The sequence below is a fragment of the Anguilla rostrata genome, chromosome 7 (assembly GCF_018555375.3).
Source record: "Anguilla rostrata isolate EN2019 chromosome 7, ASM1855537v3, whole genome shotgun sequence".
Taxonomy (NCBI): domain Eukaryota; kingdom Metazoa; phylum Chordata; class Actinopteri; order Anguilliformes; family Anguillidae; genus Anguilla; species Anguilla rostrata.
The window spans coordinates 20,310,108-20,335,442 of NC_057939.1; the positions used below are offsets into that span (position 1 = coordinate 20,310,108).

General features: G+C 43.9%; 2 protein-coding genes and 1 long non-coding RNA gene across 8 annotated transcripts in view; 1 reads left to right on the forward strand and 2 right to left on the reverse strand.

Annotated features, from left to right (window-relative positions):
* Positions 1 to 11: 11 nt before the first annotated feature.
* Positions 12 to 15,312, forward strand: LOC135259325 (evC complex member EVC). Its single transcript, XM_064343566.1, has 21 exons — positions 12 to 511; positions 1,295 to 1,414; positions 2,350 to 2,436; positions 3,434 to 3,654; positions 4,955 to 5,039; positions 5,547 to 5,645; positions 5,843 to 5,980; positions 7,263 to 7,424; positions 7,896 to 8,112; positions 8,867 to 9,015; positions 9,310 to 9,408; positions 9,812 to 10,024; positions 10,559 to 10,668; positions 10,858 to 11,068; positions 11,496 to 11,711; positions 12,314 to 12,458; positions 13,092 to 13,194; positions 13,504 to 13,630; positions 14,695 to 14,785; positions 14,894 to 14,978; positions 15,197 to 15,312. The coding sequence occupies exons 1-21, from the start codon at positions 332 to 334 to the stop codon at positions 15,261 to 15,263; spliced, it is 2,925 nt and encodes a 974-aa protein (XP_064199636.1). The 5' UTR covers positions 12 to 331; the 3' UTR covers positions 15,264 to 15,312.
* Positions 15,313 to 18,165: 2,853 nt separating this feature from the next.
* Positions 18,166 to 25,335, reverse strand: part of crmp1 (collapsin response mediator protein 1) — a 36,191-nt gene continuing 29,021 nt past the window's right edge. For 2 of the 6 annotated variants that reach the window (XM_064343570.1, XM_064343573.1), the window contains exons 10-14: positions 24,276 to 24,417; positions 23,468 to 23,638; positions 23,119 to 23,298; positions 21,855 to 22,020; positions 18,166 to 19,131 (exon numbers count right to left, since the gene is read on the reverse strand). In XM_064343570.1, coding sequence (XP_064199640.1) covers positions 19,040 to 19,131; positions 21,855 to 22,020; positions 23,119 to 23,298; positions 23,468 to 23,638; positions 24,276 to 24,417 — 751 coding nt within the window. In that variant the 3' untranslated portion in view covers positions 18,166 to 19,039. Of the gene's footprint in view, positions 19,151 to 19,922; positions 20,101 to 20,208; positions 20,278 to 21,854; positions 22,021 to 23,118; positions 23,299 to 23,467; positions 23,639 to 24,275; positions 24,418 to 25,335 lie in introns of those variants that run through there. The other 4 variants (XM_064343567.1, XM_064343568.1, XM_064343572.1 and 1 more) reach the window with 4 other exon arrangements.
* LOC135259333 (uncharacterized) lies at positions 22,164 to 23,112 on the reverse strand. Its single transcript, XR_010331239.1, has 2 exons — positions 22,967 to 23,112; positions 22,164 to 22,879 (listed from the first exon to the last, which is right to left on the reverse strand). It is a non-coding gene; the product is annotated as an uncharacterized LOC135259333 (long non-coding RNA).

Consider the following 25,335-nt stretch of genomic DNA (forward strand, 5'->3'; position numbering starts at 1 on the left):
GTGGAAAATCCTTTGGCTCCTTGATTTGGTAATTGTAGTTTCAGGAGGATTTGTGGAAGAAATAACAGTCCTGTCAATTTGTTTCGTGTAGTATTTGGATATAGATAGATCGTTTTCTTAAATAACATTTTTATGTTGGCATTATATAACTTAATTAATGACTTCTACAACATAGCTATTTTAGAATAAGTAACTAGTTGAATTGGTCTTTATAAGAGAGTCATAACTCGAGGATGGAAAGGGCTGCCTACGTATTGGCTACTGTAACAGTTTTCCAAGTAAATAATGCCTGCTGAAAAATGTTGCGTATGAACACGGGAAATATATAGCCATGCCAGATGTGGACAGTATTTCAGAATGCTCCGGTGAGGTAGTGATCGAAATTTCCGAATCCTTACAACTTTTTCCAGGATTGCTGGCGGTAGCCATTGTGTTCGGAGTGTTTTTCGGAATTTTCGCTGCAGCGCTGCTGTACGTGTTTTTCTTGAAGCCTGTACTTTTGAATCGAAAGGTAGGCTTTGCGGCTGTTACGTGTTTTACGTAGTGATCCACATGTAAACAAAGATTTTCTTAATGCACTCTTTTTATGGAAATAATTTGAGGTCTTCATAGATATAGCATAACACAAACATGAGAGGGTCTTTTTGATCTTCCTTTTCAGCGCGAATTGGCATTAGAAAATTACCTATTAAAATCCATGTACAGTGATGTTATATAGTAAAGGAGGGGGATGTATTCGGCATTGCGTTTCCAATCAGTTGAAACGCAACTTTTATTCATCTAATAAGAAGCAGTACTGCGATAATTTTGAAACTTCCTGAAATATAGGCTACTAAATAGTTGTCACTGTGAAACAGTTTGCACCATCCATTAAAAGGATTTTATTGGTGTTTAGCCGTTCAGGTTCCGGATCAGAACAGGAAAAATGCTGTAGGCCTACCAGCAATAGCCTACATCTAAAACACATACTTATTTCAATTTTAGTGCACGCGTCCATTGTTTTTTCCAATATAAAATCACAATGTATATAGCCTGCATAAGTGTCCCTATGCACCCAGAAATAAATACCGACTGCGTTAAATATTGATTTCATTGTCAAGGCACTATCTGCAGACACGTTTTTCTCATAAACCTGATTGAGCATACATCCTCAGTTAAATAACTAGATTCAGTTTCTTAAGATAAATGTGGATTTTGAATGAGAGTCATATACTACATGCAACTATTCAGTAATGCTAGTTCAGCGTGATTGGCTGTACAGTTGCATATCATGTGAGCATTTGTTTGAATGTAGTTTCAGGGCTATGACACCAGAAAGCTGTTTGAGGCGGATGACTTGGACCAAGAGGACAATAAAAGTGATTCTGTGAGCGTTGGAAAGAAGGCAGGCCAGAGCACAGCACTGAATGAAAGGGTATGTCATTTAGTGGCATTTCACAAGCAGTGTGCTCTGGATGTGGAGCAACACCCTCTTTCTTGTGTTATATCACACTAGAAATGAGTCTTGAGCAGACCTGCTGGAGACCACACTGTGCCCCCATGCCACAGAGAAGCAGCCAACTCTACATTAACACACTGCTAAAAGATTACTAACCCTGTAAGAGCCTCACATTGCAGTGCTACCGAGTTTAGTCCTTGTGACATAGCACTGCCTGTGTAATAAGTGAATACTGTACCAACAGCTAATCATTAGTTTACTAAAAATCAAGATCACCCTTTTGCTATAAAGACAGCTTTAATCACATCAGTTTAAGTGGTAGCTTAGGGCCCCTAGCTTTCACTTTGTTTCAATTTCAGAGCAGTTTCTTAAGATAACATTTTCTATGGAAGGTGCTTTATAAGAGCTGTATAACTCCTTCATAAGCGGTACCTAGTACCTTCATAAGAACTCAGTAAACATTCGTGGATGTATATGTCAATAACTAAGTGTAAGGTTTTTTATATCACCACTGATGAAGCAAGTGACATTACCATGACATAAGACGCGACACCGTATTTCTATTTGCATTTGTAATTTTAATGCTTATTAAGGTTGTGCTTAAGGGGGAGTCATATAGCTCTTGTGAAGGGTGGTTTATAAAAAAAGTGCTACCTTTCTGGGTTCAGAGGGTTCAAAATGGAATTTAAGTCGGGGGACTGCAATGCTCAGCTCACAACCCTAATTTTTGCCTTCTCAAAGTACTGCCAGCACAGTGGTCACTGCCGTTATCCTGCAGCAAAATGCTCTGCCAGAGTCTTAAGAAAATTTAGATGCAATTACTGTGCAATTCAGGTCAAAATGCAGTGAGTAATTATTTCAGAATGCCAGGATATCATCATTCACCATATTTTCTCTTCCACTGTCATAAGGAAAGAAAACAGCTGCCAATGAACAGTGATGTTGCTGCGTTTGCATTGAAGGCCAAGGTTGTTTACCCAATCAACCAGCGATACAGAGTAAGTCCATTTTTGAAAATATATTATGCAGAATTGCCCACCCCATGTCCTGGGGGGAAAGTGGTGGTGGGGTGGGGCGTCGAAAGATTTTGTCTCTTAAATCCTATACCATGTTCGCTGTACTACAGGTGTCAACTCGTGCATGGAGGCGTGTTATGAGGTTTTCATTCCACCAATTATGCTGCTAATGATCAATTACTCATTCACCATCGTTAAGCATTGAACCCACAGACTATAGAAATTTTTATTTGCATGCGGGTCACTAACATGGGTCACATTGTGCACAACTGCATCCTAATTCAGAATAATTACTATTATACAGAGCTGAGGCTGGAATGAAAACCTGCATACACACGGCCCTCCATGGCACGAGTTTGACACCACTGCTGTACTACAAAGGCACACCAGATATTGGGATAAAATCCCACAAAAGGACCAACCAGCAAAATTTTGTGAAGTTCACTCAAATTCTGTATGAAGTTTTTGATCTGTGGACCTCCCCTGGACCTACTCCGCACAATCTATTTCGTCATGTCCACCCCTTTTCCCTTGCTTTCCACCTTTCTCAATTTTGCACAACACCATACTTGATGATAGAGATTTTAACCAAACTGTAGTCACACATGACTGGGCTGTTCACTACTGAACAGGCTCTTGGATCGGTCAAGGCCGAGCAGATGGCGGTGAGTGCCCCGGTATATTTGCTTGGGCGATTTCTATTCTGCAGCTGCTTTCAGAAACGCAGTCATAACCCCCTAGACAGGTGGGCATAACAGCTGAGCAAAAGCTTTCTTCAGCAGCTTCCTCTAAAGCACATGCAATTCTCAGTGTAAAATAAACTGAACTTTTACTCAACTTGTATGAAGTGCACGTACACTCATATAAACTCCGCTAACGTTGGTTTAGCATTGAGAATTTTGCCTAGGAGAGATAAAAAACAGTCAGGTATTTCATTCCTTGATGGTTGCTGAATCGTTGTTTCTGTGTTCGTCATTAGCCTCTGGCAGATGGAGCCTCCAATCCCTCTCTCCATGAGAACTCCAGGCTGGCCATGCTCCCCAACCCGGAGTCATCCTCCTCCTCCAGCCTGGACTCGCTCAGCCAGGAAAATGACGAGGACAGCAGCCAGTTTGTCACCTCGTCCCCGATCCCCAACACCTTCCAGAACGAGAGGTTCATCAGAGTCAGCCATTTCCCTGAGACGTTTACTTGTGCAGGGTGAGTTCAGAGACGTACAGCCACCTTTAAACAGGGTAGGAAACTCTGGGCATCACAGAACTGTGTACACACCCTTTAAATATAACTGCCACGGGATGGTACACATTGCATTTAAGCAAAGTATGTATCAACTGCATTCAAACATGGCCATTAGGGGACTGTACACACTACTGTGTAGGTGATGGACACTGGAAATACCACCTTAAAGCGTGCAACAATTCTACCAAACACCACTGCCTGCAGTCAACACAGTTCTTCAAACACAAAACATCAAACATGGCCAATGAAGAAGCGCTGACAGCAGCTGTAAAATGGCTGACACAAATCCTCTAACCCTACCTTCAAATATTGTTTCTCCCCTCGATCTAGTGACAGCCTGAAACTGCTTGCATTTTAAGATAAGCATTTCTTTACAAATATCCTTTTGAACTCAGCATAATGTTCTAGTACTATTCTTTGAGATTTAGCTTGGAATTTTTGAGAATTCTCCTGGAATAACTTAATTTCAAATCTCAACTGATTAAAATAGACTTAATGTAATCACATTTGTTTCCTTTGGTTTTCTGTGCATGATATAACGCTTTAAAAAGATCACTTGATTACACGGGAGTCTTTGGCCATGAGAAGAAAGTATTCTTGTTTTCAGTTTCCCAAATCTGCCATTTTCAGCCTTTTGCCTGCAAAGGAGTGCTGATTGGCAAAGGAAAGTTCAGAAGATGAATGAGGTCATTAGTGAACTTTTTTTGTTTTCCACACTTGTACTGTCTTGTTTGAAATAGCTGTTCAATTTGCTTTCTCTGTCCTGTGGAAAGGACACATTTAGAGTTCCCCTCTCAGTGGTTCAGCCTGTCTGCTTTTACCAAAACAGTCATTCATCAGTTTTACTGCGAGCATTCAATGAATTCAATCTTGACAGTACAGATTCGGTTTGGCAGCTTGGTTAAGAAATGTAGCTTGTAACTACCTTGCAGTTTTATCTCTGTGAAACTGGCCTGACTGCTTACAGTATTACTGTAAGTCCAGTCTGTGCCTGCTATTGTATCCCTGAGAAAGGTCCTCACTTCAGTAAATATCCACGAGTTTTCAGGGTAACATGTAAAGCAAACACTATGTAGTCAAGTTAACTGGGATAAGGGATTCTGCCAAAATGAATGGAAATAAGTATCAGGGTGTAGCAGATGCATGCAATACACAAACACACACACACACACACACTGCTGACTACCCTTGTCTTTTGTGTTTTCATTCTGGGATGAATGCATTGTTCCTTTACCTTATTTTCTGGGATTTGCTGTTGTAGGTTCGAGGGCCGGATCAGTCTCTACTGTTTGGGTCTCCAAAACTTCCAGCACCTGTGTTCCAACCTGCAGGAAGAGAAGCATGTGGTAGGTGTGACATCACTTATTTATCTATGAAAGGAATTTCTCAGCCTGAAACCAGGCGTAGTGACATGGTAGAAATTACAGGAATGTTATGTTCTCAACAGGAAAATCCTCACTTACCCATCCATCAGCCCAGTTCAATTATATATCAGAGCAGCCCTTAAGCATCCTCACATTAACTACATTTTACACAGTGAAAATTGAAGGCCAGTACAATAGGAGCTCAGTAAGTGATCTGGGTTACCTTGAATTGTGTTTTTGAACTGAGCTTTCTTCAAAATAACCTTAAGGGAAGAATATGTGCCTTGAGCATTTCATTTAAAGAGGCGTTTTTATTCATCATTTTACGGCTGCAGTTGAAGATCATTCATATGAGACCTTGCAACCCTACAAGTACGGGGTTAGGATACATAGTACTATTTAAACTAGGGCTGCAATAAGTGAAGCATCCAAGGTAATACCATGTTTTGCAGGTATTATTTAGTATGTGACACATCTTTTCTTCTCCAGTTCTTTCTCCAGATTCTCAGAATTCTTTTCGATGAGTGTTTTCGCAAGGAGAAAATTGACTCCGCTTTCTACAGTAAAGTTCTTCTGATACAAGAAAGGGTATGTGACACATTTTTATAGTGTACATTTACTTATTTATTGTAGGCATATTGGCCTGTATCACTAGTAGTTTACTTAGAACAGTTGAATATTTAACTCACTATATTCAGTGTAAAAATTGGTTAAATGCTAACTCAGAGACAGAATGTGTGTTGCCTAAGCAGTGTGCTTGGTCTTATGTTCATATTTGCCTACAGGAGCTGCAGGACTTGAAGAAAGAGCTATCAGTGAAGCTGTTTAACTCTGAGAGAAAGGAGGACCCAAATTCAATCTACTGCACTCTGGAAGAGATTGAAAGAGCTGGGAAGGATAGACTTGAGCACGGACTTCAAATGGTTTGAGCTGCTATACACACATAACAAAATGTGGACTAGGTAGAAAGATAGATCTTGTTGACAGTGAGATCTAATGTTTTTAATAAAAGTTGTGTCGCACTCATACGACCATGTGTCATAACATGCATCGCAGCCAAACAGCACAGCACAACCCGGGTCTGATAGCATAGCGCGCAGTGAAGTATTAATTTAATATTGTGGTGTTCGGCAGATAACATTGGCTCATACTGTCTTATGAACGTGAGGTGCAGGAACGTCCAAATATGTCTTCTCGTAATCACATTCCTGGATTTCCTGCTGACTGATGAGTACGAATAGGAAAGCGGAACAGCGGCGAAGGATTCAGTGTGTGCAGTCTCTGGTCTCTTCCCTCACACGCAGAGGTTTCAAAAATGAGAAAATGCACCTTATCAGATGGCAGCCTGCAACACCCACGGGAGATCGTTTGTATAATGGCAGGGATAAACACTAAAAGAAAGCGACATTATTCCGAGCCCTCCTCTGAAGCGCTTTGCTCGTTTCTGCCTCAGCGCGTGCGGTGCGCCGTACGTCTTAATTGTTGATTTAACGGGCGTAATGAAAGCGCAGTTAGCTTGCGATACTGGCGCAGCTGCTCCTCTCACTCAGCCTTGTTCTCGTTGCGAAAACTGAATGGAGCTGGCTGATGGACAATGTGACAGCCCGTCTGCTCACAATACATTGGTCTCGACAGACGTGGGGGGTTTGTGAATTAAAGTGGGGTTGTGGATGCAGGCAGAAATGATACATAGTTGTGCAGATGGATGGTTGTTACAAAACAGCATTAGGCCCATGTGTAGCATTGCGACTCTCTCCCGAGGTGTTGGGATTCAGCAGACGTCTGGAGATGGTATCATTTTTTTTCATAACAGATATAACGGTAGATAGATAGACACGTGGATATGTTGTAACAGGGGTCTGAAAACTCTGGTGCTGGAGACCTGCGGGGTTCACTGGGTTTTGTTTTCCCCTTGGTAACCAAGTAACGGGAGATATCTGTGAAATGAACTCCTTCAAACGGTCAATTAAGTGCTGAGTAGCGACAACAAAAGCAAGTTTACTCTATGGCTGTCCAGAACCGGGGTTGCTAACCCTTGTTCACAGTGTGGCATAGACCAGAAGAGGTGTGAAATAGTTTGTGTAGGTAGATAGTGATGCTTTGACGAGTGAATGTTGCATGGTTTCCTATTGACAGGTGGATGTGTTAAATCATATTTTCTGTTCATGGGTGTGAATGTTGAGCTCTGCGCTTCTCCCTGTACAGGTGATGGGGTTCAGCAGGCAGGTGGAGAGGCTTTGCCTCCACCTGCGCAGCAGACCCGGCGCGCTCTCGGGGGAGGTGGTGCGGGAAACGACCCGTAGCCTCATCCACAGCCTCCTGCAGGTGGAGACTCAGCTGGCTGAGCTCCAGATCTCTGATACCAGGGTAAGAGAGACAGAGGAGAGAATATGGAGCTTTATTAGCCCTTTGAATGGCAGGTATTTTGTAATGTTTTTTTTTTTTTTTCAAAATTCAGTGTTCTGGAACTCCATTGCGTTCAGTTACCCGTAGTGATTGTTACATCGGCATTTGAATGTTCCCGTAAGAACATTCTAATCACAAATTTGTGATCTTGCACATTAAAGAGTTAAATAAGTGCTGAGGGACGTTCCCCTGAACATTAAGAAGAGTTCCATTAGTGTATTAAGAATAAACAACTGCCAAGGATAATGTGATGTTAAAATATTATATTTTATATTTCATCTTATGTTCTTAGGAGACAAAAAGCCTTAACTTCTTGCATTTGTGTAACATAGAACATTTTGCATTTTTGAAGCAAGGTCCGTTGTGGGTTCAGGATAGGAGTTGGAAGCCAGAACGTGTGGCGAGCGGTCTCTGGTGTGCGTCTCTCTGCAGAACACTCAGGAGAAGTTCCTGTGGTGGGAGGAGCTGAGGGCGTGGCTCCAGTCCCGGCCCGCCCTGCTCAGGCAGGAGGCCGTGTGCAGGCTGAGGCTCGTGGCCAAGGCCCTGGAGCAGCTGACCAGCGACGGCCAGCTCAGCTTCAGCCACATGGAGAGGATGCTGTCTGAGCTCCAGAGCGCGCTGAAAGAGGAGCTGCAGCACTGCGGCGAGGGTGAGGGGCGGGGCAGAGAGGGGGAGGGAGGCGGTGCAGCAGGGGTGCTCAAACCTGGCCCTCAAGGCCAGTAGTACTGATTTTTTTCTGTCTGATAGTTCATTGATGAATTAATGGCACTGATAGGCCAGAGATTTAACTCACCTGGTGTCCCAGGTTTAAATCAGTCCTGATTTGAGGAAAGTAATGAAAACCAGCAGTATTAGTGGCCTAGAGGGCAGGATTTGAGTATCTCTGTGGTATAGGGTGTTATAGAGGAGAGTGGGGCATATAGAGTGTTATAGAGGAGAGTGGGGCATATAGGGTGTTAGAAGGGGAAAAATATATGATCAAACAGAGGAAGGAGTGCATAGTATGACAGCATGGTGGACATGTATAGGGTTAAAGACAGGAGGGAGCAGAGAGAATAGTGTGTAGTGCTGTCAACAGGGTGAGAGGGATTAGACTGTAATGTATTTTGCAGTGTAGCTAGGACTGTTCTGACCACTGATCCAAACTGCTGCTCTGGCCACTGTTCCACACCCCTATCGTGATTACAGCTCAACATGGCTCTACAGATGTACACTGTGGTTCGTTACTGAGCGATGCAGACGAACGCACAGCCATTTGCATTTTTCCCAATTAATCCCAGGCAGCACTGCTAAAATCAGAAAGAACAGATTGTACTGTGAAATTGTATTTTTCCCTTGCAGTTTTACTTGTCAGATTGCATTACATGACAAGGCATTGTTTATCTCCTTTGTGCCGTGCGCAGAATGCATGAAGCAGACAAAGGAGCTGGTTAGCGAGATGTACAGGAAGGCCGATGTGAAGAAGAAGAAGCTAATGAAGAGCCAGGCTAAAGAGAGAGGCCGCGCTCTGGACAATGCGCAGCATCTTAGGGACCCTCCGGAGTTTGTGAAGGTCTGTGTTCCTCTCAGTGCTGTAGTTTTCAACTGTCATCAATTACAGAGCATAGTAATCTGTGGATAGGAGTCCTAAAAAGAGAAGTTCCATTGAAATATGGATTCCTTCCATGGGCACCCAAGCCCTTCATTGTCTGGTATAGCCTTTGGTAGAAACACAGTTAAAAGCTAGTTATCTCCCAATACTGTATCTCTGTGAGAAGGGGGAAGGAGTATATTTTCCCTTAGTCTCTCTCCCCTGTCTCTATCTCATTCCATCTCCCTCTCTCTCTCTCTCTCTCTCTCTCTGAAGGTGTACTATGAGGTTCTGGAGAAACAGAAGAAGCAGAGCAGTGATCTGGAGGAGCAGCAGGAATGGAGTGTGACGGAGGCTGTGTGTGAGCTGTGGAAGGTGAACAGCGGAGTGTGTGTGCGTCTGTGTACGTGTGTGTGTGTGTGTGTCTGTGTGTGTCTGTGTGTGTGTCTGTGTGTGTGCATGTGTGTGTGTACGTGTGTGTGCGTGCGTGCATGTGTGTGTGCTTGTGTGTGTGTGTGTGTCTGTGTGTGCATGTGTGTGTGTACGTGTGTGTGTGTGTGTGTTTCTGTGTTTGTGTCTGTGTGTAAAATGCATCAGAAATAGAGTTTAAAAGGCCGATCTCAGCTATGAAATTGGCTGCCTGAACTAAAGCCGACCTTTAACAGTCTGCGCTTTCTCTCCACTGTGCTGTGAGATGGGTGTAATTGAAGTGAGATGTGAGCCGTGGGTGGTGGGAAGGGGGGGAGGGGGAAAGCATTTCACCGCTGGCTTTCTCCAGAGGGTCCACTCCTCCTGGTCGGAGAAGCTGGCGGACCGGGTCAAGGACCTGTTCCTGACCGCGCTGCCCGCGCAGACGCAGCTGACCGCGGACGGGTGCGACCGGCTGAGGCGGGAGGCCGACCGCGACCTGAGCGCTCAGCTGCAGAGAGAGGAGACCGCGGCCAAACAGAACCTGCAGGCGCTGCAGGAGCAGCTGGACCTGGACAGACAGGTAGACAGACGAGGATGAGAGGGAGCAGGACAAAGTGATAAATGGAACTTTCCTTTTGCTTCGCCATTGTGATAATATGAACACGTTGTTACACCTACGCCTACATCTGCTTACACATCTGCACGCATGCACACACACACACACGGTATTCTATATAACACCAGGCGAGTTTAGATTAGTGTACAGTAGTGGTTTGAGCCAGTTCACAGAGGGAATGATGAATGAATCCCTTGATATTTATAATGGATGGATCTTAATATTGGCTTGCAGTAAATAAGCATATTCTATGTGTGTACCAGTGTATATCAGGGCTGTCCAGCCCTGTTGCTGGAGATCTACCATCGTATCGGTTTTCATTTCAACCATAATTTGGCACACTTGATTCTACTAATTAGCAGCTCAACAAGATCTCTAGCTGTTGAAAGAGGTGTGCTTTTTAGGGCTGGATTGAAAGCCTACAGGACAGTAGTTCTCCAGGAACAGGGTTGGGCAGCCCTGGCATACATATTCTTAATGCATTTCTTCTTTCTGTAGGTATGGCTGGAAGAGGAAGCACTGGTCACAGCCAGTCTGAGGCATATGTGTGATCAACAGCTGAAAATCCTCAGGGGGATGTCAGTGAAGCAGAAAGACTTGCAGGAAAGGTCAGCGGTACCTGATGAGTACATAAACAGAATAACAGCGCTTGTGGTCTTCCCCCAAAGAGACCTGGAGACCTCTGCTGGACAGATAGTGGAACTGCATGTTAAAATGACTTGGATGAAAGGATATAGATTACATTGAGTGAAAACTTAGATGGATGAATTGATTGATCCTGTTGTATCTCTCTGTAGTGTGGATAGCCTAATGGAGGAGAAACATCGCCTCCTCCTGGCAGCAGTGCAGAGGCTGTTTATGGCTCGTCATTTCACCCTGAGGGCCCTGAAGGAGATGAGGCTTTCCAGGCTGAAGATGCCCTCCCTCAGCGACTCAAAGGTGGTGGAGCTGGAGGACTGCAGCAAGACCCAGCACACTCCTAGCCTGAGTCCCAGAGCTATTCATAAGGTACTGTACCAGCTAGCATACTCCTAGCCTGACTCCCAGTGCTATTCATAAGGTACTGTGCTAGCCAACACACTCCTAGCCTGACTCCCAGAGCTATTTATAAGGTACTGTACCAGCTAGCATACTCCTAGCCTGACTCCCAGTGCTATTCATAAGGTACTGTGCTAGCCAACACACCCCTAGCCTGACTCCCAGAGCTATTTATAAGGTACTGTACCAGCCAGCATATTCCTAGCCTGAATCTTAGCTATTCATAAGGTTCTGTACCAACCAACACACTCCTAGCCTGACTCCCAGTGCTATTCTTAAGGTACTCTACCAGCTAGCACACTCTTAGCCTGACTCCCAGTGCTATTCTTCAGGTACTGTATCAGCTAGCCTAATATGGAATTTACTTTTCCTCCTCCTGTTTCCCATGTTCCTGCAGGACTGTCCTGCCAGTGAGGCTGAAAGGCGCCTGGGGCCAGAGGCTCATCTCATTGGTCAGGGCTTTCACCAGGAGTTCCTCTCAGAGCTGGACACTGGCGCGGAGCTTCTGCAGGAACACGCCCAGCTTCTGATGGGCCACACCCTCGCCCACAGTATTCATCGGCAGGGCGACATGCAGCCTTCCACTCAGCCCCACCCACAGGACAGCAGGAAGGTAATAAGGGAAAAAACTCAGTACTATGGGTTTGGAACCCTGCATGAAAAAAGAATGTAATAAAGGTATATATTTTACACAAAACAGAGTGACAGTACTGAGTAATGTTTGCAATTTTATTATCAAGCCATTTCATACTGTTTTTAGTCAGTGAGTATATTGGATGCTCTGGAGCATTTCTGTACAATTGAAATCAAATGCATGAAGTTTTGCATTAAATTCATAATGTACATTCTAAATGTTTATAATATGTATCACGCTGCAGCTATCACAATGTTGTTTTTTCCTTACAGTTCTCCATGACAGGAACGTCCCATTTGCTCATTAAACTTTGTATCTTAATTATGTGAATAAACACCTCATTTGGATTAATAATGGTATCACCTGCTAATATGTGGTCACATTTGTTTCTCATTTAAAGACAGAGAATGCTAGGCGATGGTGCTCTTCTCCAGCTGTTAAGTGGAAAAATTGTGATCGCTGGCTTTGTTTTTTCCACAAGTATGTCTGTTTTGAGACAAGGAATTTATCGATTCCTGTTGTGTTGTCATGAGCACAGAATGCTGAACAGCAGTAGCGCTAACGGTATCGTCTCCCTGCAGCTCCCCCTGGTGGAGGCGGCCTCAGAAAGCGTGTATGTCACGCGAGGGTCCGTCAGTGCCCTCATCCAGGACTACTACACCCAGATCCAGGGCATCACCAAGGCCCAGCAGCAGGACCCTCAGCTCAACCTGGAGAGCACCGGAGGTAATTTAGGATCAGCATTGTAACTGATCTGGGATCAGTTATACTGTAGTACTTATCAGAGCATTGGAACTGGACTGGGATGAAATGTGATCTAGTCCTTATCAGAACATTGGAACTGATCTGAGATTAGTTATGCTTTAGTCCTTATCAGAGCTTTGGAACTGACCTGGGATCAGTTACACTTTAGTCCTTGTCAGGGCATTGGAGCTGATCTGTGATCAGTGTTATTATAGCACTTCACAGTGGAAGAATTATGCAGTTAATAAGGAGATTCTTAGGGTTACATTTATTTGCAGTTCTGTTGCAGCCTTAGGCGTGGTACCTCAGATTACCCAAGATTGCTTCTGTGAATATCCAGGGGGTCTGCAAAGCAAATAAATAATGTAGTATAAGAGGAGAGATACAGTCGTTGAAGGTGAACATACACTGATGTTTCATCCATTTTAATCACACGCTAGATTCCACGCTAGATTTTTTACAGTTGTTTTATCAAACAACTCTGCAAGAAGCAAGCCAGCTTTACTGACACAGACAACCAAGGGCGGCAGCGCTAGTGTGTAGCTGTCACGGTGCATAAGTGTGAGCTGCTGCTGTAGGTTTTGGTGAGCAGGTGACGTTTCTCTGTCTCCTCAGGAGAGTGCGACAGGGCGGGTGGGCGGAGCCTGCTGTACAGAGCCCTGCAGAAGGAACTGGCCAATTGGGAGAGGAAGCCCACATCCAGAGAGTTTCACCAGAGGTACCAGGGTCTCATAACATCCGTCTATGCAGACGACTGTTCCCATCAGCCAGAATCCAATTTTATCTGTGGAAACCTCTTACTGCTTTATTTTGTCATATATTATAATATAGCCACACAGCCCTTCTGCCATCATTAAGTATGCACACATAGCCCAGACAGTTACTTTTAGAATTATAAACAAAAATAGCATTAGCTTACATAGGCTGTGTTATTTACCAACTGTATTTGCAGTATATAACCAAACTGTTACCTAAACTGTCTAAAGCTTGAATGAGTATAAACGACAGTTTATTCCAAATCTGAAAGGGTTGAAATGCAGAAGAGGAAGATCCTGGCCCAGTACGATGTCGATCTCGAGGCAGCATATGAAACACTGAGGAAGAGGAAGTCTGACCTTCACCGCGCGCAAGAGAATCTTAAACTACAGCTTCAGGTAAAGCACCAAGCTAGAAGGTCCATTACACACCTGCAAATTAGTGGACCTTGAAACGTTTAACTCTGAGCCAAGAACAGTTCTGTTGGCGAATAAAAGAAAAGAAAAGGTCTCCGGCTTCATTACAGTCCCCCCCCCCCGAACTGAGGGAGTCTGTAACCTCTTAACCTGGTGCGATGGCTTTTATTCTTCCCTGGATTACGGCTGAGAGCTGAAGGAGTCGAGCTGAGCGGCTTCACTTTAGCTGCATGGGTCACTCCAACCCCGTCATTGTTCACCGATCGCACTGCCTCCTTCTTCCTTCACGCTCCAGGAGGGCTTTGATTCGCGCTACGACCGGTTCCCGTGGATCTGGCCGGGCGCAGCGAGCCGGTTGGCTCGTGCTTTCGGGGGCCGTTGACTAATTGCCAATGCGCTGGAACCTGAAGTTTGACGAGGGACATAAATCACAGAACCCCGTCTCTGCCTGTCCCTGGCTCAGTCACCTTAATCGTTTGGCCTGTTCATTGTTCTGTTTTTTGACAGGGTGGGAGGTTTCCAATTTTGTCTTTCATATGGAATCATTAGTTAACTGTACTATTCAGGGCTCTGCGCTAACACATTTTCCTAAGTTGATAAATGTTGGAACGTACTAATGAATTCCAATTTAGTAGATGTGTCCCTAAATTGTTTTTCCAGTTTTTTTCCAGCATACAACACACAATTTTCAGGAGCAAATGCTTCTAAAATGGGAGGACTGTAGATCCTTGTTATTCTCTCACATCACTGGTACACTGCTCGACAAAGAACATTTGTTCCCTTGTTCAACTCAATGATATGAATCCTTCTTATTAAAAATGTGTCTAGCATACAGTCTATGATTGGGTCAACAGTCTGAGCCAGTGGCTGAGTATTTTTCTTCTGACCGAGCCAATCAGAAGCCTGCCAGTCTATTTTCGATTCTAGGAGTCTGCTGGTTCAAATCTTCATTCTAAACCATTATGCTGTCTGGCTGCGATTCCTGTCGATGGCTTAGGGTTTTTAGTTCCAAACTGAAGCGTTGAAATGGGTTCTTCTTCCTTCAGGAAGCAGAGGAAGCCTTCATGGTTCGACTGGCAACTCTGGCCAGAGTGCCCCTGGCCAGCAGGGAGTCCGAACACGCGGACAGTCAGACAGGTGAGGAGCTTCAGCTGAAGCAGCCTTGCTCATGGTTATTACTATCCAATATGGCTGTCTAACTGATATTATATTATTTCTGTCTGAAATGTTTGTCTGTCTCTGCAGCCGAGGAAGCTCAGGATGAATGTAAGAGGAACACTGGGGTCAGTAAAGAGAGCGACTGTGTCCCCCAAAGCCCTGGAAATCCCAGGTACTCATCAATCAAAAACCTACTTTCTACTTAGTAACTACAACCCTGCAGCTTACCAGTTACTCACATACAACTCCCACACTACACAGCAGGCTCTGATAGTGTTCCCCAGGGTCATGGGACACATGCAGACTTTTCCACTACCACTGCTGAGCCTGAGAAGGGATATTTCTCATTGTTCTCTTCTTCCCACTCTCGCTCACTCTCTCCCTCTCCAGACATGAGCAAGGATATTTCCTGGAAGAGACCGGGAAAAGAAAGAAGAGGAAAGAAATGCGAGATTGATCACTGTATCACGCAGCAGGCCTGTAAATAAAGAGCTGTGATATTGGTACAGGGGGTTCAAACTCCTTTTTCTTATACGAACACAAGGGTCAGGTGAGGTGCTGTGGCATGAAACATTTGTTTGTTTTTATTTATTGGTTTGCACGTGTACGAAGGCCCTTTCCAGGTAAGAGAAAGGAGGGAGACCTTTTCATACACAAAAACCCTCTCCTTATTTTAAAACCATGTTTTTAAGAGCAGTTTTCCAAATAACATGGAGAAAGCCAGGAAAACATCAGGCACTTGGAAGTGGTCTGAAGATTAGGTTGCTGTGGGACTGTTTCCTACAACTGGAGTGACTCCACCCGCTCCTCAGTTTGGATTTGGAAGTTGCCTTCCAGGTTATATGTGTTACATTCTGCATATACACACATTTGTTAGTCCTTTCACCTTTGGTCGGAGACCATCCTGGCAGACATCTTCGGGGGTCTAAATGTTAACAACAGCAAGTTTTTCACTATACATGGTTTCTGTTGGACCTCTCAGTGAAGGAAAAAGGCCGTGGGTCTGTCCTTGTCCTTGTGCTGCTAATGTGTTTCCACTGCTGCTATGTGCCATAGTATTAGAAACTGCATATTACGTCACAGCAAGATGTTTTCACATAAATACATCAGTTAAAATACCATTATGAAGTACCATGTATTTGAGGTTAATATTTAGCGTATCATGGGCTGCTGCCTGTAAGCAGTGGTTTCCTCTTTGAGAAGAGGCCATAATGGCCGTGCAGTAAAACTTCCCTTTGACAGTGCAATGAAAAACTGTGCTGTTGCAGATGATTACAAATACATCAGCAGTGGCTGACGACGTACAAATAGAGTAGGCAGGGAGCGCACTTTTGATTAATGATGCTGAAATGGGTTTGGACTGTTTTTTTCTTGGAACCAGGCAGGCCAAATGATGCTCACCCATTAGCAGCTAATTCCTTTTTGTTAGATTGCCTTTAATGAACTGCCTTCACATTGCACTGCGGTTCACATTAAATCTTTGTAGACACAAATGAAAGATGACTGGTTTTTAAGTAAAAACAAATCGACCCGCTTATTTTGCTTTAATAAAGCGTTTTAACATGTGGTTGACGTGCACATTTTCATCTTTTATTTAAGAAATCACCAGGGCTGTCTTTCTACTTAATGATGTTCCAAACAGTTGGTTTTGGTTAGATTTGGCCTATGTCTATGACTTTTTTTTTCTTATTTCTCAGCCTCATAACGCATTCTGCTTTCATTGGTACAACTCATGTTGACAAATGCCAATAACAGATTACAAAGGCAATCGAAAGGCTAGAATCAAAACCGAATACCGAAAGCTCTCTTATATCTGCACTAAGGAAGCAATTGAACACACTTGACTAATCAGAAAAAACAGCCATTTGTCCCAAGCATTATAATACCCTGAAATGGGGGGGACTATTTATAAAAAAAGTGCTGTAATTTCTACATGATGGAACAAAATGTGTAAATAAAAGCTGAGAATGTGAGCTTCAACCACGCGTGAATTGCGGAGTACAGAGCCAAATCAATAAAAATATGTCTTTGTCCCAAACGTTTTTGTTACAATATTATTGAATTTTAAGTGCAAAAAAGAAATGCATTGTACACAGTAAAGTGATGGCAGATCCTTACTTCAACTGGAAGGATTATTAATCGCAGAAGACACAAACAGGTTCAGCCTTCATGTTTTCCATGTCTACCACCACGTACATATAAATAGAACACCGCAGTGTATTGAATAATGTAATGCTTATTATGGTGGGAAAATGCTTTAATTACTGCTAGAGATTTTTAAAATGTATTTTGGCATCACATCAGTTGATTTTTGAATGCATCAGTATCCATTATCAGCCTTTTCTTGAAGGAAACTCCTGCGATATGTCACTGTGGTACTGACTCGGGATCAAAAGGGAAATTTGCTGGCTTTTCAAAAAATGAATTCCTGAGGTATTCTTTGTTGATCAGGAACTTCTGTTCGGTCTGATGTGGCCATAGTTTGGGAACGCCTGGATAAAATCAGGAAAACAATCCCGGATGTATTTGTTTTTATGAGTCTGGAACTCCTTGAGAACTGCTCTGTAATCTTTACTTTGGAAGAGTGATCACATAAAATAACAAGTAGCTTTGAACAATGATATGCTTTACTTTAGCATATCATTACTTTAGCGTGCTCAAATAAATACGGCAGATAAAGATGGTCTGCATTAATAATTGATGACAATATCTTTTGAGTCAATTCTGCCAATTTGATATGACATGGTAGTAATGTATAGCCCGTGTTTGTAATGTGAATATTTCAGGTTTGGTTCCCTGGTGGAGTCTTGCAGATTTCATCTGGGTTAACATGGATTATATTAGCAAATGCCTAGCTGTCTAAACATATTATATGCAGGTTACCCTGAATAAGAACTTCTGAGCAAACAATGAATGATGACAACTGGTGGCAGGACCTCTCGCTGTACAACAGCGACCCCCTCTGGCCAATTAGGTGCACACAGTCTGCTTGCAAAAGCTACAAAAAATCTCAGAAGACTCAAATGTAGTGAGTGACAGTGGAGTGAGGAGAAGCAGTGGCCTGACATTGTGTTTTGGAGCAGAGAGAATGTTTGTCTGTGCTCTTGCTAAGGAGAATATCTTCTGCAGTATAAGAGTATAAATTATACAAGTTGTGGACTTCAGAATATATTTTAATAATCCTTGTAATATGTTGAACAGGAAGCCTGCCAAAAAAACTGAATATAAAAGTAATTACCTCAAGGAGTATGTTCTCAAATGAGTTTAAACTCTTCCAATAGCGCCCCCTGAAGGCCTAGAGGAACAGCGACACACCCAACGCCTCACTTCAGTGGTAAAATAACAACTTGCAGACAGTCTGCCTTTTCCCATTTTATTTCACAATTATGGAAGTATTCATTTTTAATTCACTAGACAACAGATAATAAAACAATGTCCTTATAAATGAGATCGGAAATAAAAACTTGTTTAAAAAAGGAATCATAGCACTGCCTGGCTAACCTTATAGAAAAAATGGAGGGCCAAAGCCCTTTCTCTATGTTTCTGTGGACGGATGTTCCATCAGCAGGCTGCATCTGTTTATTCATTCTGCGTTAACAGTGTTTTCTTTTTGCTTGCATGAAGTCAGTGACACTACAGTTTCCTAACTTGAGCATTAGCACTAAGAGGGTTGTTCTTGTCAGTCATCACAGTAAGAGCATCATACATGTGACCGCGACAACGTGACAAGGTTACTGCAGGTGACCATTATGGTCTGTTGTTACTATGGTACCACTACTTGGTTTTTCTTTCAAGCATATGAGTTCTCACTTTGAATTTCAGTTCAGTGACAAATGTTTCTATCTTGGGGGGAAAAAATCCACAACAAAAACTTATAGCAACATGCAACTACCGAACTATCCAACCACACACTGAAAAAGTGCAACATTACCAAGTTTCCAGTTACAAAAAAAACCAAAAAACAATACTGATATAGCTTTTTGTTTGTCCACTAAAAGGGGAAGCACCATGCTTGTATCAACTAAGGCGTGAGAGTTTACAGAGGTGTGGTGATCATGTTCAAACCCTGTAAACCAAAAAAATAAATAACATAACACTACTGTCACTCCTCCAATCGGATCCACAGGTTTTAAAACAGGGGGCTGGTCATGGACAAACATGGAGACAGAAACGAGTTGGCCACGCTTTCTCTCGTTGATCTGTCGCTCGGAGACGGTTCGCCAGAGCAGGAGCTCAACCAAGGCTGGTGATGTTGGAGCGGCCACCGGGGGGCACCACAATGCGATGCCCGGAGCGCCGGGGGACGTTGTCATCAACCTGCGCCCCTGGAAGGCAAGCGAGAGACTGCACTGAGTTAGAGGAAACAGGAGGAAGGGCCGGTGCCCTCAGTCTCAACCCTGCTCTTCAAACTTCCCCTTCATTAGGCCATAGAGCAGTTTCTTGACCCTGGTCCTGGGGACCCACTGCCCTGCATGTTTTAGATGTTTCCCTGCTCCAACACACCTGATTCAAATGAATGGGTCGTCATCAAGCTCTGCAGATGCCTGATAACGACCCATTCATTTGAATCAGGTGTGTTGGAGCAGGGCGACATCTAAAACATGCAGGGCAGTGGGTCCCCAGGACCAGGGCTGAGAAACACTGCCATAGAGTGTGCCATTATAACATTACTACTGCCTGTAAGACATCTCTGTTCCTCTCTACTTAATCCCCAGTAAATCTAAAAACCATATCACTGATTCTCCTAGTTAAAAAAACATATCAATATTAACATTTTATTTTCTTCCCAAAGCGAAACTCAAGTACTGTAGATGAAAAACATACACAATGATCAAACTTGGTCTGGAACCTATGCATCCATTTGACCACAAAATAAAACTGCAATTATGTTGAAAAGATTTAAGACAAAAAATAAAACAACTTCCGACATACATGGATTTACAAAGTGCACGTATAAAGAATGCAGGAAAAGTCTATGGCACGGAGAGACATGATGGCTAATTGTGCTTTTGGGTTTGTGAGTCACAAAAACACTGAGCGCCAGAAAGGGGAGTCACGAGGGGGTGGGGGGTGGGGGCGTGTCGGGGATGGGGGCAGGGGCGACACGATCTGTGCAGGAATTATCTCAAGAACCCATGCAACAAAGAGCTACGCTCACCTGTTCACTGGTTAACGTCCCATCCCTTTTTATGCTAACTTACCATTAAATTTGAAGTCATTTGGAATCAATGGCTTGTCAATCGAGAAACAGGTTTCTGCTTCTCTCTCTCTCTCTGTCTCTCTCCCCCACCTTCCTGTTGCATTATCCTGCTCGTTACTCATTATCAGGAACTTCAATAGTCTCAGCAACTATTTTCCATCATCAATACACTTTCAAAGCAATAGGTGTTAACCTCACAAACCTATAGCTGGTGTGTGCTTGTAATGTTTGCTTGTATTTGTGTAACTCTCCGACTGCTGTGAGTCCGGCCCTGGAAATATATAAGACGGCGAAGGTGAGGTCAGAGTATAGCTGCAGTAAACAGTCAACACAAGTACAGAGAATATCCACTGTGGAAACCACACTCCACACGCCATTTTGTTTCAATCGGGTGATTCACCCGTCAACAGTGTTGCTGCCAAGGGGTCAGATTAAAGGCAGCACTTAACCACAAAAACAGCAGACGTATTTATTTTTAAGATCAATACGTTAAACAAATGATGGGTTACTGGAGCTGATACAGAGATATATCATTTCAAATATGAAATACTGAAAGACAGCCAACAGATACATTCCTACATTAGGTTCGCTTATTTTGCTAGGCTGTTACTGTAGTGTGCCATATTTAATTTATATAAATCTAAATTAAAAAGTCTATAGGGACATAGCATGAGTAGCTCCTAAGAAATTCTTTTGATGTACTCCCTTGAATGGTACTGCTTTGATCCTAGAAATGGACAGATGCCAGTTTGCACAACATAGCCAAATGATATTGCAGTTAAGATCCAGCCAAGAACAGCTACATTCAGCTCAAAGAAATAACAGTGATTAAAATACTGTAAAGTTTATTTCCATTTAATAAAAGTATATGAAAGATGCTACGGCCGTAGTCAGCTTTAATCCCAGGGGAAGTGCATACTCCGGTGAATTCTAATCAGCGCACGCAATCTTACTCACAAAGCGTTTCAGAGAAAAGCGGCCATTTTCATTTTGAGTTAAACTCATTTGCTTAAAAGCGTATATAATGCAGGGAGTAAATATGCCCTTTATCGGAGTTTAAGAAAGCACATTTCCCCTTTAATTTGCTTTTCTAAGGGAGGAAAGCAGATGCGGAGTTCTGACAGTGTTATGTGAAGAATAAGCGGCATTAGGGTGCCTGTGGGGGCTCTGTGGGGGCTCTGTGGGGGCTCAGTGGGAGCTTCGGGGCTCTCGGGGGGCCCAGGGAGATGTCTTGTTTGTGTAACGTCGCCCTTTCGAGCGTGAGAATGTTTGCCTTCCTCCTCAGCCCGAGCTCACTGACTCTGCCGCGGCGAAGGCCTCTCCCTGCCGAGAAAACACCCTCTGTTTCCCCAGCACGGACAGCATCAGATAACATCTCATCCCAGCCTCGGCGTGGAGCACGTGAAATCCTTCATCTCTCTCCTTTTCTCTCTCTCTCTCACTCTACAGTATGACACCAAAAAAGTTTCTTTGTCGAAGGGACAGTAAAAAAAAAACTAAATTCCATACTCACCCCCGAAAACAATAAAATCAAAAGCTTCTTCCGGAATGGCATTTTCATCATCACTAAGTTTGGTGTCACATACCAACCAGCCCATAAGCAGACATTGTTCACTGCAGAGATCTGGTTAACAGCCCTGTCCAGTTGGCTGGACAAGCCACTCTGTACACACAGCAGTGGACACATACACAAACACAGCAGAGAGGGTACACAGCAGGAGCAGGGGTGAGGGTGGGGGGGGGGGGGGGGGGTCACAGTGAGTGTGCGGTCTCCCTGTCACTGGGGCGCCGCCGGAACAAGGCGGGAGCGGTCACGCGCGGCCTGCTGCCCCGCGATGCCCGCCCTACCTGATAGGCTGAAGTTGGACTGGTGGAGGTTCCTGATTGGTGGAGGCTGGTTCTTGGCGGGCGAGGTCTTGGTGGACGGCGCGGGGGTCACGTACTTCGGGGTGGCGGGGACGTCGTACACGGGGCCGTCGTACATTCCCCTGGACACCCCGTGCATCGACGTCACCTGGAGACACAAAAATGGGCGGAGTTCTGAGGGCATAGCTCCGCCCCCATAGCCCTCTCTGTGAGGCACACGTTTATCCACACGGGCAAACACAGCAGGAAGCTTCAAATTACAGTCTATGGTTCTATCACATTATTTTTAAAAATTGGTTATTAATGCGGGAATGCTATTTGTGATTTTTTATAGATTTTTTTATAGAAACACCTGAAATTATTTTTAAAATATGTTCAATCTAAAATGCAGTACACAACTTACACAGTGCTACGATATGCGACTTCAACATTTAAAAGCTTAATATCTGAAAGTCATACTCTCTGTAGACAGAACCCTATAAATTTTAGGCTCTCAATGGATTGATAGGACCTTTTTAAAGGATTTTGTCGCACAGCAATTCAGGTGTTAAAAACATTCTTTTCTATCCAGTTGAAAAGCATGCTTTTAATAAAGAAAGAGCAAAGGTATATCCATTTCATTTCTCTGCCACAATAAAGTGTCCCACAATGTGAGGAGTATTTTGATACTCCAATAACCAAGGTCGATCTCAGCTGACCTAGTGGTGACCCTTGTTATGTGAAATTCTTTAAAGTCTCCCCCTGTAATCCAAACAGCTGGGAGTACTGTACGTGAGGAATCTGATAAACCCTTAATGGTACAACACTGCCCTCTGCTGGAGCACATGGGACCCTGGGCTCCTCTGGTGGTGCGGCCAATCAGCTTACCGCATTATAGCCCCCTTGAAAACTGTATACCACAGCTTTCTGAAAAACGTGTTAAAAATATGTATTCTTCTGCATACTATGTCTGAATGGGAAGCATTTTCACATGAATTTCAAAATCTGAGCTTTCTTCAAAATAACAGCTGTTTTTCTTTTTGCAATGTAAGATGGTCACTGTAGAATATATTTTGAACTTTATATATTTTGAAATTTATATGCAAATTTAAAACAAACGTTCTCATAGTTTTGCAGTGTCTGTCCTGCGCATGAGGCTGCCAGTGTTACGGTGGGCACCACGGTGACCGCAGTACTGGAGCGGCTGGGGCAGTCCGGGCTCCGCAGTGACGCGAGAAGCGAGGAAGAGGAGCGGAAGCGCGAAGACCTTGTTCCTCAGCTTGATGCGCTGGTAGACGTAGTCGGCGAAGGGCTTGCGCGGGATGAAGCGCCCCGTGCCCTGCTGCGCGTGCAGGTTGCCCTCCTCGTACACCACCTTCCCCTGGCTGATCACCACCAGGGGGCCCCCTCGGCACTCCATGCCCTCGAAGATGTTATACTCCACCGCCTGGTGGGGGGGAAGAGAGAGCGAGAGAAAGACTTGACTTCAGGTGCGTCCCGTTGCTTTTTACTCTTCGCCTCCTTTCCTCCACTCCCCCGCTACTACTCGTCTCCTACCCGGAAGTGTGTGGAGGAAAGGAGGGGAGGAGACATCCCGACCACGCCTCAGGACTCACCGACTGCTGCGTCTTGGCGGTGATGGTCTTGATCTTGTGGGGATCCCAGATGACGATGTCGCCATCCGACCCCACAGCTATCCGCCCCTTCCTGGGGTACAGGTTGAAGATTTTGGCAGCGTTGGTGCTGGTGACGGCCACAAACTGGTTCTCATCCATCTTTCCCACCGCCTGCGAGGAAGAATAAAGAGGCAGTGATTGGGGGAGGGGGGATGATGAATAAAATGATGATAAAGTAAAAAATGATTAATGAAATCTGTTTTACAGTTCATGCAGACGTTACTTCACAATGCATGACGTTTCCACGATGGCCCCTGAGTCCTCTTGAATTTTTGGGTGCGGCCCGACTCAGAAACCGCCTGTATTCACCCCCCCACTTCACAGCTACACCCCTTCCTGGCATATGTGCACACACCCACAGATGCACACACATAAATACAATTACACACACCCACAGATGCACACACATAAATGCAATTAAACACATCCACAGATGCACACAGATGCACACACACAATCACGATTTCATACACTCGCTCAGACACACATGCACCCACAGATGCACACACATGAATACAACCACAAACCCATACATGCACACACGTAAATACAATCGCGCACACACAGACAAATACGATTTCATACACTCGCTCAGACACACATGCTCTCACACACACACGCTCACACATACACATGCTCACACACACATTTGCGCTCACACACCCATGCTCACACACACACACACACACTCATGCACACACACACACACGCTCATACCCAAACACACAGACGCACACACCCAACTCACCACTGCCTTGTCCCACACAAAGGCCATTCTCTCCTCCACCCCATTGGTTCCCTCTGGAATGAGAGTGAAGTTGTCCTTTCCTATGGCTTTCTGTGAGGTACTGTATGCACAGTGTGCACTGCCCACCACCTGTAGGTCCCCACTGCACAGGATAACACCAGGATTACATATTCAGCTATAAGAATACAATAAACACCAGGATTACATATTCAGCTATAACACTACAATAAACATTGTAATTACATAATCAACTATAACACTACAATAAACACTACAATAACATATTCACTTATAACACTACAATAAACACCAGGGTTACATATTCAGCTATAACACTAAGATAAACATTGTAATGATATAAATCAACAATAACACTATGATAAACACTACAATTACATGTTCAGCCTACCATACAACAGCACAATTACATATTCAACTATGACAATACAATAAGCACTGCAATTACATATTCAACTATAACACTACAATAAATAACACAATTACATATTCAACTATAACAGTTACACCACAGAAATATCAACAATGTGATTAAATCACAACTAAGGGGAAAACACCAATATTTCACCTCAATAATGTAAGAAACACTACAAGAGAACACAGACACCATCAGCCAGGAAAATAAAAGTAGTAAACTCCTGCACAACCAACATAACCATCCCATGTTAAAATATACAGCTGAAGCAAATTCAAAATTTGAACGTGCAAAATTGATTTTGTTCCCGTGGTGACAGACAATCGATCACACACGGCAGGGGAGCTCCAGATGTCCTAGCTTGCAAGAGCACAAGTATGGGACGTGCTGTTAATGTACTACACCCACATAAAAAGCTGACACATTGCCAGGCTGCTGGTCTTGATTAGAAATTGACATTAACATTTTACTGATGACGTTGGGTAATCTGGTAGGTCGCTTATGTGGGGGTTATGCAAGAGTTCACCGTAAGAGTATGTTGGATGGGGGAAATCAACAGAAAAGACTGAATAAGAGAAAACACACACACATCTCACATTCACACAATGTCCCACCCCCACATCATGC

Excerpts from the sequence above, each read along its gene's own strand:
- LOC135259325 (XM_064343566.1), top strand. The coding sequence starts at position 332 with ATGCCAGATGTGGACAGTATTTCAGAATGCTCCGGTGAGGTAGTGATC. Across the intron at positions 512-1,294 it reads CTGTACTTTTGAATCGAAAG|TTTCAGGGCTATGACACCAG; the intron begins GTAGGCTTTGCG and ends GTTTGAATGTAG. Across the intron at positions 11,712-12,313 it reads ACCCACAGGACAGCAGGAAG|CTCCCCCTGGTGGAGGCGGC; the intron begins GTAATAAGGGAA and ends GTCTCCCTGCAG.